This window comes from Hypanus sabinus, unplaced genomic scaffold (assembly GCF_030144855.1).
Source record: "Hypanus sabinus isolate sHypSab1 unplaced genomic scaffold, sHypSab1.hap1 scaffold_1208, whole genome shotgun sequence".
In the NCBI taxonomy this organism is placed as follows: domain Eukaryota; kingdom Metazoa; phylum Chordata; class Chondrichthyes; order Myliobatiformes; family Dasyatidae; genus Hypanus; species Hypanus sabinus.
In genome coordinates this window covers 66,083-83,080 of record NW_026779269.1, presented here as the reverse complement: position 1 = coordinate 83,080, position 16,998 = coordinate 66,083, and the positions used below count along the sequence as shown (strand labels likewise).

The 16,998-nt window shown below is 51.6% G+C and overlaps 1 protein-coding gene across 1 annotated transcript in view; it reads left to right on the top strand.

Annotated features, from left to right (window-relative positions):
* LOC132386558 (zyxin-like) overlaps positions 1 to 12,934 on the top strand; it is a 51,532-nt gene extending 38,598 nt beyond the window's left edge. Inside the window, exons 4-5 of the mRNA XM_059958837.1 lie at positions 8,869 to 8,989; positions 11,810 to 12,934. Of these exons, the coding sequence (XP_059814820.1) occupies positions 8,869 to 8,989; positions 11,810 to 11,923 (235 nt within the window). The 3' untranslated portion in view covers positions 11,924 to 12,934. The remainder of the gene's footprint in view (positions 1 to 8,868; positions 8,990 to 11,809) is intronic.
* Positions 12,935 to 16,998: the final 4,064 nt, after the last annotated feature.

Genomic DNA, 16,998 nt, shown 5'->3' with positions numbered 1-16,998 from the left:
AACTACACCAGACTACCCGAAACGACACAAAACTACACCAGACTACCCGAAACGACACAAAACTACACCAGTCTACCCGAAACGACACAAAACTACACCAGACTACGTGAAACGACACAAAACTACACCAGACTACGTGAAACGACACAAAACTACACCAGACTACCCGAAACGACACAAAACTACACCAGACTATGTGAAACGACACAACACTACACCAGACTACCCGAAACGACACAAAACTACACCTGACTACGTGAAACGACACAACACTACACCAGACTACCCGAAACGACACAAAACTACACCAGACTACCCGAAACGACACAAAACTACACCAGACTACGTGAAACGACACAAAACTACACCAGACTACCTGAAACGACACAACACTACACCAGACTACGTGAAACGACACAAAACTACACCAGACTACCCGAAACGACACAAAACTACACCAGACTACGAGAAACGACACAAAACTACACCAGACTACCCGAAACGACACAAAACTACACCAGACTACGTGAAACGACACAAAACTACACCAGACTAGGTGAAACGACAGAAAACTACACCAGACTACGAGAAACGACACAAAACTACACCAGACTACGTGAAACGACACAAAACTACACCAGACTACGTGAAACGACACAAAACTACACCAGACTACTCAAAACGACACAACACTACACCAGACTACGTGAAACGACACAAAACTACACCAGACTACCCGAAACGACACAAAACTACACTAGACTACCCGAAACGACACAAAACTACACCAGACTACCCGAAACGACACAAAACTACACCAGACTACGTGAAACGACACAAAACTACACCAGACTACGTGAAACGACACAAAACTACACCAGACTACGTGAAACGACACAAAACTACACCAGACTACCCGAAACGACACAAAACTACACCAGACTACGTGAAACGACACAAAACTACACCAGTCTACCCGAAACGACACAAAACTACACCAGACTACCCGAAACGACACAAAACTACACCAGACTACCCGAAACGACACAAAACTACACCAGACTACCCGAAACGACACAAAACTACACCAGACTACCCGAAACGACACAAAACTACACCAGACTACCCGAAACGACACAAAACTACACCAGACTACGTGAAACGACACAAAACTACACCAGACTAGGTGAAACGACACAAAACTACACCAGACTACGTGAAACGACACAAAACTACACCAGACTACGTGAAACGACACAAAACTACACCAGACTACCCGAAACGACACAAAACTACACCAGACTACGTGAAACGACACAAAACTACACCAGTCTACCCGAAACGACACAAAACTACACCAGACTACCCGAAACGACACAAAACTACACCAGACTACCCGAAACGACACAAAACTACACCAGACTACCCGAAACGACACAAAACTACACCAGACTACCCGAAACGACACAAAACTACACCAGACTACCCGAAACGACACAAAACTACACCAGACTACCCGAAACGACACAAAACTACACCAGACTACGTGAAACGACACAAAACTACACCAGACTACGTGAAACGACACAAAACTACACCAGACTACCCGAAACGACACAGAACTACACCAGACTACCCGAAACGACACAAAACTACACCAGACTACCCGAAACGACACAAAACTACACCAGACTACCCGAAACGACACAAAACTACACCAGACTACCCGAAACGACACAAAACTACACCAGACTACGTGAAACGACACAAAACTACACCAGACTACGTGAAACGACACAAAACTACACCAGACTACCCGAAACAACACAAAACTACACCAGACTATGTGAAACGACACAACACTACACCAGACTACCCGAAACGACACAAAACTACACCTGACTACGTGAAACGACACAACACTACACCAGACTACCCGAAACGACACAAAACTACACCAGACTACCCGAAACGACACAAAACTACACCAGACTACGTGAAACGACACAAAACTACACCAGACTACCCGAAACGACACAACACTACACCAGACTACGTGAAACGACACAAAACTACACCAGACTACCCGAAACGACACAAAACTACACCAGACTACCCGAAACGACACAAAACTACACCAGACTACCCGAAACGACACAAAACTACACCAGACTACGTGAAACGACACAAAACTACACCAGACTAGGTGAAACGACAGAAAACTACACCAGACTACGAGAAACGACACAAAACTACACCAGACTACGTGAAACGACACAAAACTACACCAGACTACGTGAAACGACACAAAACTACACCAGACTACCCGAAACGACACAACACTACACCAGACTACGTGAAACGACACAAAACTACACCAGACTACCCGAAACGACACAAAACTACACTAGACTACCCGAAACGACACAAAACTACACCAGACTACCCGAAACGACACAAAACTACACCAGACTACGTGAAACGACACAAAACTACACCAGACTACGTGAAACGACACAAAACTACACCAGACTACGTGAAACGACACAAAACTACACCAGACTACCCGAAACGACACAAAACTACACCAGACTACGTGAAACGACACAAAACTACACCAGTCTACCCGAAACGACACAAAACTACACCAGACTACCCGAAACGACACAAAACTACACCAGACTACCCGAAACGACACAAAACTACACCAGACTACCCGAAACGACACAAAACTACACCAGACTACCCGAAACGACACAAAACTACACCAGACTACCCGAAACGACACAAAACTACACCAGACTACCCGAAACGACACAAAACTACACCAGACTACGTGAAACGACACAAAACTACACCAGACTAGGTGAAACGACACAAAACTACACCAGACTACGTGAAACGACACAAAACGATACCAGACTACGTGAAACGACACAAAACGACACCAGACTACGTGAAACGACACAAAACTACACCAGACTACCCGAAACGACACAAAACTACACCAGACTAGGTGAAACGACACAAAACTACACCAGACAACATGAAACGACACAAAACTACACCAGACTACATGAAACGACACAAAACTACACCAGACTAGGTGAAACGTCACAAAACTACACCAGACTACGTGAAACGACACAAAACTACACCAGACTACGTGAAACGACACAAAACTACACCAGACTACGTGAAACGACACAAAACTACACCAGACTAGGTGAAACGACACAAAACTACACCAGACTACCCGAAACGACACAAAACTACACCAGACTACCCGAAACGACACAAAACTACACCAGACTACGTGAAACGACACAAAACTACACCAGACTTCGTGAAACGACACAAAACTACACCAGACTACGTGAAACGACACAAAACTACACCAGACTACCCGAAACGACACAAAACTACACCAGACTTCCCGAAACGACACAAAACTACACCAGACTACGTGAAACGACACAAAACTACACCAGACTATGAGAAACGACACAAAACTACACCAGACTACCCGAAACGACACAAAACTACACCAGACTACCCGAAACGACACAAAACTACACCAGACTACGTGAAACGACACAAAACTACACCAGACTACCCGAAACGACACAAAACTACACCAGACTACCCGAAACGACACAAAACTACACCAGACTACCCGAAACGACACAAAACTACACCAGACTACCCGAAACGACACAAAACTACACCAGACTACGTGAAACGACACAAAACTACACCAGACTACGTGAAACGACACAAAACTACACCAGACTACGTGAAACGACACAAAACTACACCAGACTACCCGAAACGACACAAAACTACACCAGACTACCCGAAACGACACAAAACTACACTAGACTACCCGAAACGACACAAAACTACACCAGACTACGTGAAACGACACAAAACTACACCAGACTACGGGAAACGACACAAAACTACACCAGACTACGGGAAACGACACAAAACTACACCAGACTACCCGAAACGACACAAAACTACACCAGACTACCCGAAACGACACAAAACTACACCAGACTACCCGAAACGACACAAAACTACACCAGACTACCCGAAACGACACAAAACTACACCAGACTACCCGAAACGACACAAAACTACACCAGACTACCCGAAACGACACAACACTACACCAGACTACGTGAAACGACACAAAACTACACCAGACTAGGTGAAACGAAACAAAACTACACTAGACTACGTGAAACGACACAAAACTACACCAGACTACGTGAAACGACACAAAACTACACCAGACTACCCGAAACGTCAGAAAACTACACCAGACTACGTGAAACGACACAAAACTACACCAGACTACGTGAAACGACACAAAACGACACCAGACTACCCTAAACGACACAAAACTACACCAGACTACCCGAAACGACACAAAACTACACCAGACTACCCGAAACGACACAAAACTACACCAGACTAGGTGAAACGACACAAAACTACACCAGACTACGTGAAACGACACAAAACTACACCAGACTACCCGAAACGACACAAAACTACACCAGACTACCCGATACGACACAAAACTACACCAGACTACCCGAAACGACACAAAACTACACCAGACTAGGTGAAACGACACAAAACTACACCAGACTACGTGAAACGACACAAAACTACACCAGACTACCCGAAACGACACAAAACTACACCAGACTACGTGAAACGACACAAAACTACACCAGACTACGTGAAACGACACAAAACTATACCAGACTATGTGAAACGACACAAAACTACACCAGACTTCCCGAAACGACACAAAACTACACCAGACTACGTGAAACGACACAAAACTACACCAGACTACCCGAAACGACACAAAAGTACACCAGACTACCCGAATCGACACAAAACTACACCAGACTACGTGAAACGACACAAAACTACACCAAACTATGAGAAACGACACAAAACTACACCAGACTACGTGAAACGACACAAAACTACACCAGACTACCCGAAACGACACAAAACTACACCAGACTACCCGAAACGTCACAAAACTACATCAGACTACCCGAAACGACACAAAACTACACCAGACTACCCGAAACGACACAAAACTACACCAGACTACGTGAAACGACACAAAACTACACCAGACTACGTGAAACGACACAAAACTACACCAGACTTCCCGAAACGACACAAAACTACACCAGACTAGGTGAAACGACACAAAACTACACCAGACTAGGTGAAACGACAGAAAACTACACCAGACTACGAGAAACGACACAAAACTACACCAGACTACGTGAAACGACACAAAACTACACCAGACTACGTGAAACGACACAAAACTACACCAGACTACGAGAAACGACACAAAACTACACCAGACTAGCCGAAACGACACAAAACTACACCAGACTACGTGAAACGACACAAAACTACACCAGACTACGTGAAACGACACAAAACTACACCAGACTACGTGAAACGACACAAAACTACACCAGACTACCCGAAACGACACAAAACTACACCAGACTACCCGAAACGACACAAAACTACACCAGACTACCCGAAACGACACAAAACTACACCAGACTACGTGAAACGACACAAAACTACACCAGACTACCCGAAACGACACAAAACTACACCAGACTACCCGAAACGACACAAAACTACACCAGACTACGTGAAACGACACAAAACTACACCAGACTACGTGAAACGACACAAAACTACACCAGACTACGTGAAACGACACAGAACTACACCAGACTACCCGAAACGACACAGAACTACACCAGACTACCCGAAACGACACAGAACTACACCAGACTACCCGAAACGACACAAAACTACACCAGACTACCCGAAACGACACAAAACTACACCAGACTACGTGAAACGACACAAAACTACACCAGACTACGTGAAACGACACAAAACTACACCAGACTACCCGAAACGACACAAAACTACACCAGACTACCCGAAACGACACAAAACTACACCAGACTACCCGAAACGACACAAAACTACACCAGACTACCCGAAACGACACAAAACTACACCAGACTACGTGAAACGACACAAAAGTACACCAGACTACCCGAAACGACACAAAACTACACCAGACTACCCGAAACGACACAAAACTACACCAGACTACGCGAAACGACACAAAACTACACCAGACTACGCGAAACGACACAAAACTACACCAGACTACGCGAAACGACACAAAACTACACCAGACTACGCGAAACGACACAAAACTACACCAGACTACCCGAAACGACACAAAACTACACCAGACTACCCGAAACGACACAAAACTACACCAGACTACGCGAAACGACACAAAACTACACCAGACTACGCGAAACGACACAAAACTACACCAGACTACGCGAAACGACACAAAACTACACCAGACTACGTGAAACGACACAAAACTACACCAGACTACCCGAAACGACACAAAACTACACCAGACTACCCGAAACGACACAAAACTACACCAGACTACGTGAAACGTCACAAAACTACACCAGACTACCCGAAACGACAGAAAACTACACCAGACTACGTGAAACGACACAAAACTACACCAGACTACCTGAAACGACACAAAACTACACCAGACTACCCGAAACGACACAAAACTACACCAGACTACGTGAAACGACACAAAACTACACCAGACTACGTGAAACGACACAAAACTACACCAGACTACGCGAAACGACACAAAACTACACCAGACTACGCGAAACGACACAAAACTACACCAGAATACCCGAAACGACACAAAACTACACCAGACTACGTGAAACGACACAACACTACACAAGACTACGTGAAACGACACAAAACTACACCAGACTACGTGAAACGACACAAAACTACACCAGACTACCCGAAACGACACAAAACTACACCAGACTACCCGAAACGACACAAAACTACACCAGACTACGTGAAACGACACAAAACTACACCAGACTACGTGAAACGACACAAAACTACACCAGACTACCCGAAACGACACAAAACTACACCAGACTACGTGAAACGACACAAAACTACACCAGACTACGTGAAACGACACAAAACTACACCAGACTACCCGAAACGACACAAAACTACACCAGACTACCCGAAACGACACAAAACTACACCAGACTACGCGAAACGACACAAAACTACACCAGACTACCCGAAACGACACAAAACTACACCAGACTACGTGAAACGACACAAAACTACACCAGACTACGTGAAACGACACAAAACTACACCAGACTACCCGAAACGACACAAAACTACACCAGACTACCCGAAACGACACAAAACTACACCAGACTACGTGAAACGACACAAAACTACACCAGACTACGTGAAACGACACAAAACTACGCCAGACTACGTGAAACGACACAAAACTACACCAGACTACGTGAAACGACACAAAACTACACCAGACTACCCGAAACGACACAAAACTACACCAGACTACGAGAAACGACACAAAACTACACCAGACTACGTGAAACGACACAAAATTACACCAGACTACGTGAAACGACACAAAACTACACCAGACTACCCGAAACGACACAAAACTACACCAGACTACGTGAAACGACACAAAACTACACCAGACTACCCGAAACGACACAAAACTACACCAGACTACGTGAAACGTCACAAAACTACACCAGACTACCCGAAACGACAGAAAACTACACCAGACTACGTGAAACGACACAAAACTACACCAGACTACCTGAAACGACACAAAACTACACCAGACTACGTGAAACGACACAAAACTACACCAGACTACCCGAAACGACACAAAACTACACCAGACTACGTGAAACGTCACAAAACTACACCAGACTACCCGAAACGACAGAAAACTACACCAGACTACGTGAAACGACACAAAACTACACCAGATTACGTGAAACGACACAAAACTACACCAGACTACCCGAAACGACAGAAAACTACACCAGACTACCTGAAACGACACAAAACTACACCAGACTACCCGAAACGACAGAAAACTACACCAGACTACGTGAAACGACACAAAACTACACCAGACTACGTGAAACGACACAAAACTACACCAGACTACGTGAAACGACAGAAAACTACACCAGACTACCTGAAACGACACAAAACTACACCAGACTACCCGAAACGACAGAAAACTACACCAGACTACGTGAAACGACACAAAACTACACCAGACTACGTGAAACGACACAAAACTACACCAGACTACGTGAAACGACACAAAGCTACACCAGACTTCAGACCTACCCGGGACCAAATTCAGTGCACAAAATTACAGTACAATTACTGATTGGAATATAATGATAAATTACATGCATGTTGAGAGAGTGTTCAATAACTATAATAATTACTGCACGGAAACAGGCCATCTCGTCCCTTCTTGTCGAAAGCAGGAATCGAGATAGAAATGAGCAAAAATTGCAAAGGGAGTGGAGATCTCTTCACTTGAGTGTGTGAGGACGGAGAGGGGGAGAGTCAGGGTAGGGTGGAGGCAAGTAGTGTCAGGAAAGAGGGGAGGCTGGAGGTGACGGTCAGGGAGGGAGGGGGGCATGAGGGAATGGAGAGTGGAGGGTGTTGGAGAAAGGGGAGAGGTTGAGGGCAGTTGGGAGTGAAGGGGAGAGAGCGAGAGGTGGCTGAGGGAAGGATGGGGGAAGGGGAAGTCAAGGAGGGAGGGACAGGGGTTCAGTGTTGAAGGTGGGGTTTTATTTCAGACGCTAACTACCTGCCTCTGTCTACCCCCCTCCCGAACAGGAGATTTGCCCCCCGCTGCAGTGTGTGCCAGCAGCCCATCATCCCCGAGGAGGGGAGGGAGGAGACGCTGAGGATCGTTGCCCTCGAGAGGAACTTTCACCTCAACTGTTACCGCTGCGAGGTGGGTCTGCCCCTCGTCCCTCCGTCCCTGGTCCGTTCTCACCCTCCGTACCACCTCCCTCGTCATTCATCTCTCTCCGCTCCTCATCCCTCGACTTCCTCCATCCCTCCTGTTCCTCGTCCCTTGCCTTCCCTCTGACCCCGGCCTCCCTCGGTCTCTCTAAGCCGAGCCTCACTGCATCCGTCATCCCCCCCCCCGGTCCCTTGTCCCTCACCTCTCTCCTTCCCTCATCATGCTCCTTCCTCCTTCCCTTGTCCCCCGCCTGTCCCTCTCCCTCGCCATTCTTCCTGTCCATCCCCTTCCCCGTCCCTCTCCTCTTCCTGTCCATCCCCTTCCCCGTCCATCCCCTTCCCCGTCCCTCTCCTCTTCCTGTCCATCCCCTTCCCCGTCCATCCCCTTTCCCGTCCCTCTCCTCTTCCTGTCCATCCCCTTCCCTGTCCATCCCCTTCCCTGTCCCTCTCCTCTTCCTGTCCATCCCCTTCCCCGTCCATCCCCTTCCCTGTCCCTCTCCTCTTCCTGTCCATCCCCTTCCCCGTCCCTCTCCTCTTCCTGTCCATCCCCTTCCCCGTCCATCCCCTTCCCTGTCCCTCTCCTCTTCCTGTCCATCCCCTTCCCTGTCCCTCTCCTCTTCCTGTCCATCCCCTTCCCCGTCCCTCTCCTCTTCCTGTCCATCCCCTTCCCCGTCCCTCTCCTCTTCCTGTCCATCCCCTTCCCCGTCCCTCTCCTCTTCCTGTCCATCCCCTTCCCCGTCCCTCTCCTCTTCCTGTCCATCCCCTTCCCCGTCCATCCCCTTCCCTGTCCCTCTCCTCTTCCTGTCCCTCTCCTCTTCCTGTCCATCCCCTTCCCCGTCCCTCTCCTCTTCCTGTCCATCCCCTTCCCCGTCCATCCCCTTCCCTGTCCCTCTCCTCTTCCTGTCCATCCCCTTCCCTGTCCCTCTCCTCTTCCTGTCCATCCCCTTCCCCGTCCATCCCCTTCCCTGTCCCTCTCCTCTTCCTGTCCATCTCCTTCCCTGTCCCTCTCCTCTTCCTGTCCATCCCCTTCCCTGTCCCTCTCCTCTTCCTGTCCATCCCCTTCCCTGTCCCTCTCCTCTTCCTGTCCATCCCCTTCCCCATCCCTCTCCTCTTCCTGTCCATCCCCTTCCCCGTCCATCCCCTTCCCTGTCCCTCTCCTCTTCCTGTCCATCCCCTTCCCTGTCCCTCTCCTCTTCCTGTCCATCCCCTTCCCCGTCCCTCTCCTCTTCCTGTCCATCCCCTTCCCTGTCCCTCTCCTCTTCCTGTCCATCCCCTTCCCCGTCCCTCTCCTCTTCCTGTCCATCCCCTTCCCCGTCCCTCGCCTCTTCCTGTCCATCCCCTTTCCCGTCCCTCTCCTCTTCCTGTCCATCCCCTTTCCCGTCCCTCTCCTCTTCCTGTCCATCCCCTTCCCTGTCCATCCCCTTCCCTGTCCCTCTCCTCTTCCTGTCCATCCCCTTCCCCGTCCCTCTCCTCTTCCTGTCCATCCCCTTCCCTGTCCATCCGCTTCCCTGTCCCTCTCCTCTTCCTGTCCATCCCCTTCCCCGTCCATCCCCTTCCCCGTCCCTCTCCTCTTCCTGTCCATCCCCTTCCCTGTCCCTCTCCTCTTCCTGTCCATCCCCTTCCCCGTCCATCCCCTTCCCCGTCCCTCTCCTCTTCCTGTCCATCCCCTTCCCCGTCCCTCTCCTCTTCCTGTCCATCCCCTTCCCCGTCCCTCTCCTCTTCCTGTCCATCCCCTTCCCCGTCCATCCCCTTCCCTGTCCCTCTCCTCTTCCTGTCCATCCCCTTCCCTGTCCCTCGCCTCTTCCTGTCCATCCCCTTCCCCGTCCATCCCCTTCCCCGTCCCTCTCCTCTTCCTGTCTATCCCCTTCCCTGTCCCTCGCCTCTTCCTGTCCATCCCCTTCCCCGTCCCTCGCCTCTTCCAGTCGTCCCCGTCTCCCCGTCCCTCGCCTCTTCCAGCCGTCCCCATCTCCCCGTCCCTCTCCTCTTCCAGCCGTCCCCGTCTCCCCGTCCCTCGCCTCTTCCAGTCGTCCCCGTCTCCCCGTCCCTCGCCTCTTCCAGTCGTCCCCGTCTCCCCGTCCCTCGCCTCTTCCAGCCGTCCTGTCTCCCCGTCCCTCGCCTCTTCCAGCCGTCCCCGTCTCCCCGTCCCTCGCCTCTTCCAGCCGTCCCCGTCTCCCCGTCCCTCGCCTCTTCCAGCCGTCCCCGTCTCCCCGTCCCTCGCCTCTTCCAGCCGTCCCCGTCTCCCCGTCCCTCGCCTCTTCCAGCCGTCCCCGTCTCCCCTGTCCCTCGCCTCTTCCAGCCGTCCCCGTCTCCCCGTCCCTCGCCTCTTCCAGCCGTCCCCGTCTCCCCGTCCCTCTCCTCTTCCAGCCGTCCCCGTCTCCCCGTCCCTCGCCTCTTCCAGCCGTCCCCGTCTCCCCTGTCCCTCGCCTCTTCCAGCCGTCCCCGTCTCCCCGTCCCTCGCCTCTTCCAGCCGTCCCCGTCTCCCCGTCCCTCGCCTCTTCCAGCCGTCCCCGTCTCCCCTGTCCCTCGCCTCTTCCAGCCGTCCCCGTCTCCCCGTCCCTCGCCTCTTCCAGTCGTCCCCGTCTCCCCGTCCCTCGCCTCTTCCAGCCGTCCCCGTCTCCCTGTCCCTCGCCTCTTCCAGCCGTCCCCGTCTCCCCCGTCCCTCGCCTTCCCCCGTACCTCGCCTTCCTCTTTCACTCAACCATTCTGCCTCCCCCTCCTTACCGAGCCTCCCTTCCCATCTTTCTGTCCCTCCGACCCTCCGCCCTTCCTCAGACAGAGCTGACCCTCTTCCCCCCTCTCTCCCCGCCAGGACTGCGGGACACAGCTGTCGACGGAGGCCGACGAGAAGGGTTGCTACCCCCTGGACGGCCACATCCTCTGCCTCGCCTGCCACACCTCCCGGGTGAAGAACACCCAGCCGTGATCCGCCGGCCCAGCGGGGGCAACGCAGGGAGGGCAGCTGGAGGGTGGTGGGGGGGGAGGATCGCAATGCTACTGAACTCCGCGCTGTCCGCGGCTCTGTGCCTGGCCCGTTCCGACACCCCCCCCCCATCCCCACCCCCATCTCCCCCCTCCCCGCCCTGTCGGCCCCTCTCCCTCCCTCTCTGTTCTCTCTGCTTTCTTCCCCATTCTCTCTCTCCTCTCCATCCCTCCCTCCTCCCCTCTCTCTGTTACCCTCTCAATCGCTCTCCCTTCCCTCCCCTCTCTCTCCTCGATACCTCTGTCTCCCTCTCTCCTTTCTCTCTCTCCCTCCCTCTCCTTTATCTCTCTGCCTCTCTCACTCTCACCCTCTCTCCCTCTTCCCCCCTCCCTGCCCTCCACCCCGTATCCCTCTCCTTCACCCCCCGTTTCCTCTCTCTGTGGCCCATCCCCCCACTCTGTCTCCCTCTCTCCTTTCTTTATCTCTGCCTCTCCCTCTCTCCCTCTACCCCGTATCTCTCCTTCTCCACCCCTTTCCTCTCTTTACAGCCCATCCCCCACTCTCCCTTATCTCTCTGCCTCACTCTCTCTCTCTCTCTCCCTCTACCCCCCCTCTCCCTGCCCTCCACCCCGTATCCCTCTCCTTCACCCCCCGTTTCCTCTCTCTGTGGCCCATCCCCCACTCTGTCTCCCTCTCTCCTTTCTTTATCTCTGCCTCTCCCTCTCTCCCTCTACCCCGTATCTCTCCTTCTCCACCCCTTTCCTCTCTTTACAGCCCATCCCCCACTCTCCCTTATCTCTCTGCCTCACTCTCTCTCTCTCTCTCCCTCTACCCCCCTCTCCCTGCCCTCTACCCCGTATCCCTCTCCTTCTCCCCCCCCCCGCTTTCCTCTCTCTATGGCCCATCCCCCCCTCACCCCCGACACACGGCCATTGCAGACTCACAGATGCAGATGATTGGCTTTTCTATTTGTAAGAATTCACAAAAGGATAACATTGGTTTTACGAAATTTGACAGACTTTCAGGAGTCTCCTTTCTGCACTGGGGCTCATTGGGGGGGGGGTGGAGGTCCCGCTGGGAAGGTGGAGGGGCCGGGGGGAGCGAACGGATGGGGGGGGGTGTCTTCGGGATTGGGGGAGAGGGGGCGGAGAGGGTCAACGTTGAGAGGGGAGGGGTTAAGTGTGGAGCGGGAGGGCGACATGGGAGGGGAATGATTGGAAATAGTCAAGACAAGTCAAGTCACTTTTAATTGGCATTTCGACCATAACTGCCGGCACAGTACACAGTAAAAACGAGACGACAGTTTTCAACACAGGAAAAAGCTACACTAGACTACAGACCAACTGCAAGAGCCGGGCGTTAATGCTCCCTTGCCAAGACAAGTCAAGTCACTTTTATTGTCATTTCAACCATAACTGCCGGCACAGTTTTGACCACAGTTCACAGTAAAAACGAGACAACGTTTTTCAGGACCATGGTGTTACATGACACAGTACAAAAACCCAGGACTGCATACAGTGCACAGAACAGTGCAGGCATTACAATAAATAATAAACAGGACAATCGGGCAGTAAGGTGTCAGTCCAGGCTCTGGGTATTGAGGAGTCTGATGGCTTGGGGGAAGAAACTGTTACACAGTCTGGTCGTGAGAGCCCGAATGCTTCGGAGCCTTTTCCCAGACGGCAGGAGGGAGAAGAGTTTGTATGAGGGGCGCGTGGGGTCCTTCATAATGCTGTTTGCTTTGCGGATGCAGAGAGTCGTGGAAATGTCCGTGACGGCGGGAAGAGAGACCACGGTGATCTTCTCAGCTGACCTCACTATCCGCTGCAGGGTCTTGCGATCCGAGACGGTGCAATTCCCGAACCAGGCAGTGATGCAGCTGCTCGGGATGCTCTCAGTACAACCCTTGTAGAATGTGATGAGGATGGGGGGGGTGGTGGGAGACGGACTTTCCTCAGCCTTCGCAGAAAGTAGAGACGCTGCTGGGCTTTCTTTGCTGTGGAGCTGGTGTCGAGGGACCGGGTGAGATTCTCCGACAGGGGAACACCAAGGAATCTGGTGCTCTGAACGATCTCTACCGAGGAGCCGTCGATGTTCAGCGGGGAGCGGTCGCTCCGTGCCCTCCTGAAGTCAACAACCGTTCACATTCAGAGACAGGTTGTTGGCTCCGCACCGGTCCGTTTGCCTCTGCCCCTCCTCTCCGTAAGCCGACTCGTCGTTCTCGCTGATGAGACCCACCATGGTCGTGTCATCGGTGAACTTGGTGATGTGGTTCGAGCTGTGTGTTGTAGCACAGTCGTGGGTCAGCAGAGTGAACAGCAGTGGACTGAGCACACAGCCCTGGGGAGCCCCCGTGCTCAGTGTGATGGTGTTGATAGGGGGAGGGAGAGGGCGAGTTTTTTAGGCGAAGGGGGATAGAAATTTGACATCTGCAGCACAGTACAGACCCTTCAGCCCTCCATGTTGTACCAACCACGTAATCTATTCTAGAAAATGCCTAGAATTACCCTTCTGGATAGCCCCATGTATCTATTTAAGAGACTCTTTAAATACCCTGTTGCCACCGTCGCCGGCAGCCCATTCCACACACTCACCACTCTCTGAGTGAAAAACTCACCCCTGACATCCCCTCTGTACCTACTCCCCAGCACCTTAAACCTGTGTCCTCTTGTGGCAACCATTTCAGCCCTGGGGAAAAAGCCTCTGACTATCCACACCATCAATGCCTCTCATCATCTTGTACCCCTCTATCGGGTCACCTCTCACCCTCCATCGCTCCGAGGAGAAAAGGCCGAGTTCACTCAACCTATTCTCACAGGGCACGCTCCCCAATCCAGGCAACATCCTTGTAAATCTCCTCCGCACCCTTTCTATGGCTTCCACGTCCTTCCTGTAGTGAGGCAACCGGAACTGAGCACAGTACTCCAAGTGGGGTCTGACCAGGGTCCTATAGAGCTGTAACATTACCTCTCGGCTCCTAAACTCAATCCCACTTCCCTGGATCCCATGCCTTCTGACTTTCTGAATAAGCCTCCCGTGTGGAACAGAAATCTACAGCACATTACAGGCCCTTCGGCCCACATTGTTGTGCAGACCGTGTAATCTACTCTCGAAACTGCCTATGATTTCTCTACCCCTCTATTTTCCTAAGCTCCATGTAGCCGTCCAGGAGTCTCTTAAAAGACCCTCTCGTATCCCCCCAAACCCACCGTCGCCGGCAGCCCATTCCACACACTCACCACTCTCTGAGTGAAAAATTTACCCCCGACATCTCCTCTGTACCTGCCCCCCAGCACCTTAAACCTGTGTCCTCTTGTGGCAACCATTTCAGCCCTGGGGAAAAAGCCTCTGACTATCCACACCATCAATGCCTCTCATCATCTCGTACCCCTCTATCGGGTCACCTCTCACCCTCCGTCGCTCCGAGGAGAAAAGGCCAAGTTCACTCAACCTATTCTCACAGGGCACGCTCCCCAATCCAGGCAACATCCTTGTAAATCTCCTCCGCACCCTTTCTATGGTTTCCACGTCCTTCCTGTAGTGAGGCGACCAGAACTGAGCACAGTACTCCAAGTGGGGTCTGACCAGGGTCCTATAGAGCTGTAACATTACCCCTCGGCTCCTAAACTCAATCCAGGCAACATCCTTGTAAATCTCCTCCGCACCCTTTCTATGGTTTCCACGTCCTTCCTGTAGTGAGGCGACCAGAACTGAGCAGAGTACTCCAAGTGGGGTCTGACCAGGGTCCTATAGAGCTGTAACATTACCCCTCGGCTCCTAAACTCAATCCAGGCAACATCCTTGTAAATCTCCTCCGCACCCTTTCTATGGTTTCCACGTCCTTCCTGTAGTGAGGCGACCAGAACTGAGCACAGTACTCCAAGTGGGGTCTGACCAGGGTCCTATAGAGCTGTAACATTACCTCTCGGCTCCTAAACTCAATCCAGGCAACATCCTTGTAAATCTCCTCCGCACCCTTTCTATGGCTTCCACGTCCTTCCTGTAGTGAGGCGACCGGAACTGAGCACAGTACTCCAAGTGGGGTCTGACCAGGGTCCTATAGAGCTGTAACATTACCCCTCGGCTCCTAAACTCAATCCAGGCAACATCCTTGTAAATCTCCTCCGCACCCTTTCTATGGCTTCCACGTCCTTCCTGTAGTGAGGTGACCAGAACTGAGCACAGTACTCCAAGTGGGGTCTGACCAGGGTCCGATAGAGCTGTAACATTACCCCTCGGCTCCTAAACTCAATCCAGGCAACATCCTTGTAAATCTCCTCCGCACCCTTTCTATGGTTTCCACGTCCTTCCTGTAGTGAGGCGACCAGAACTGAGCACAGTACTCCAAGTGGGGTCTGACCAGGGTCCTATAGAGCTGTAACATTACCCCTCGGCTCCTAAACTCAATCCAGGCAACATCCTTGTAAATCTCCTCCGCACCCTTTCTATGGTTTCCACGTCCTTCCTGTAGTGAGGCAACCAGAACTGAGCACAGTACTCCAAGTGGGGTCTGACCAGGGTCCTATAGAGCTGTAACATTACCTCTCGGCTCCTAAACTCAATCAGGCAACATCCTTGTAAATCTCCTCCGCTCCCTTTCTATGGCTTCCACGTCCTTCCTGTAGTGAGGCGACCAGAACTGAGCACAGTACTCCAAGTGGGGTCTGACCAGGGTCCTATAGAGCTGTAACATTACCTCTCGGCTCCTAAACTCAATCCAGGCAACATCCTTGTAAATCTCCTCCGCACCCTTTCTATGGCTTCCACGTCCTTCCTGTAGTGAGGCGACCAGAACTGAGCACAGTACTCCAAGTGGGGTCTGACCAGGGTCCTATAGAGCTGTAACATTACCTCTCGGCTCCTAAACTCAATCCAGGCAACATCCTTGTAAATCTCCTCCGCACCCTTTCTATGGCTTCCACGTCCTTCCTGTAGTGAGGCGACCAGAACTGAGCACAGTACTCCAAGTGGGGTCTGACCAGGGTCCTATAGAGCTGTAACATTACCTCTCGGCTCCTAAACTCAATCCAGGCAACATCCTTGTAAATCTCCTCCGCACCCTTTCTATGGTTTCCACG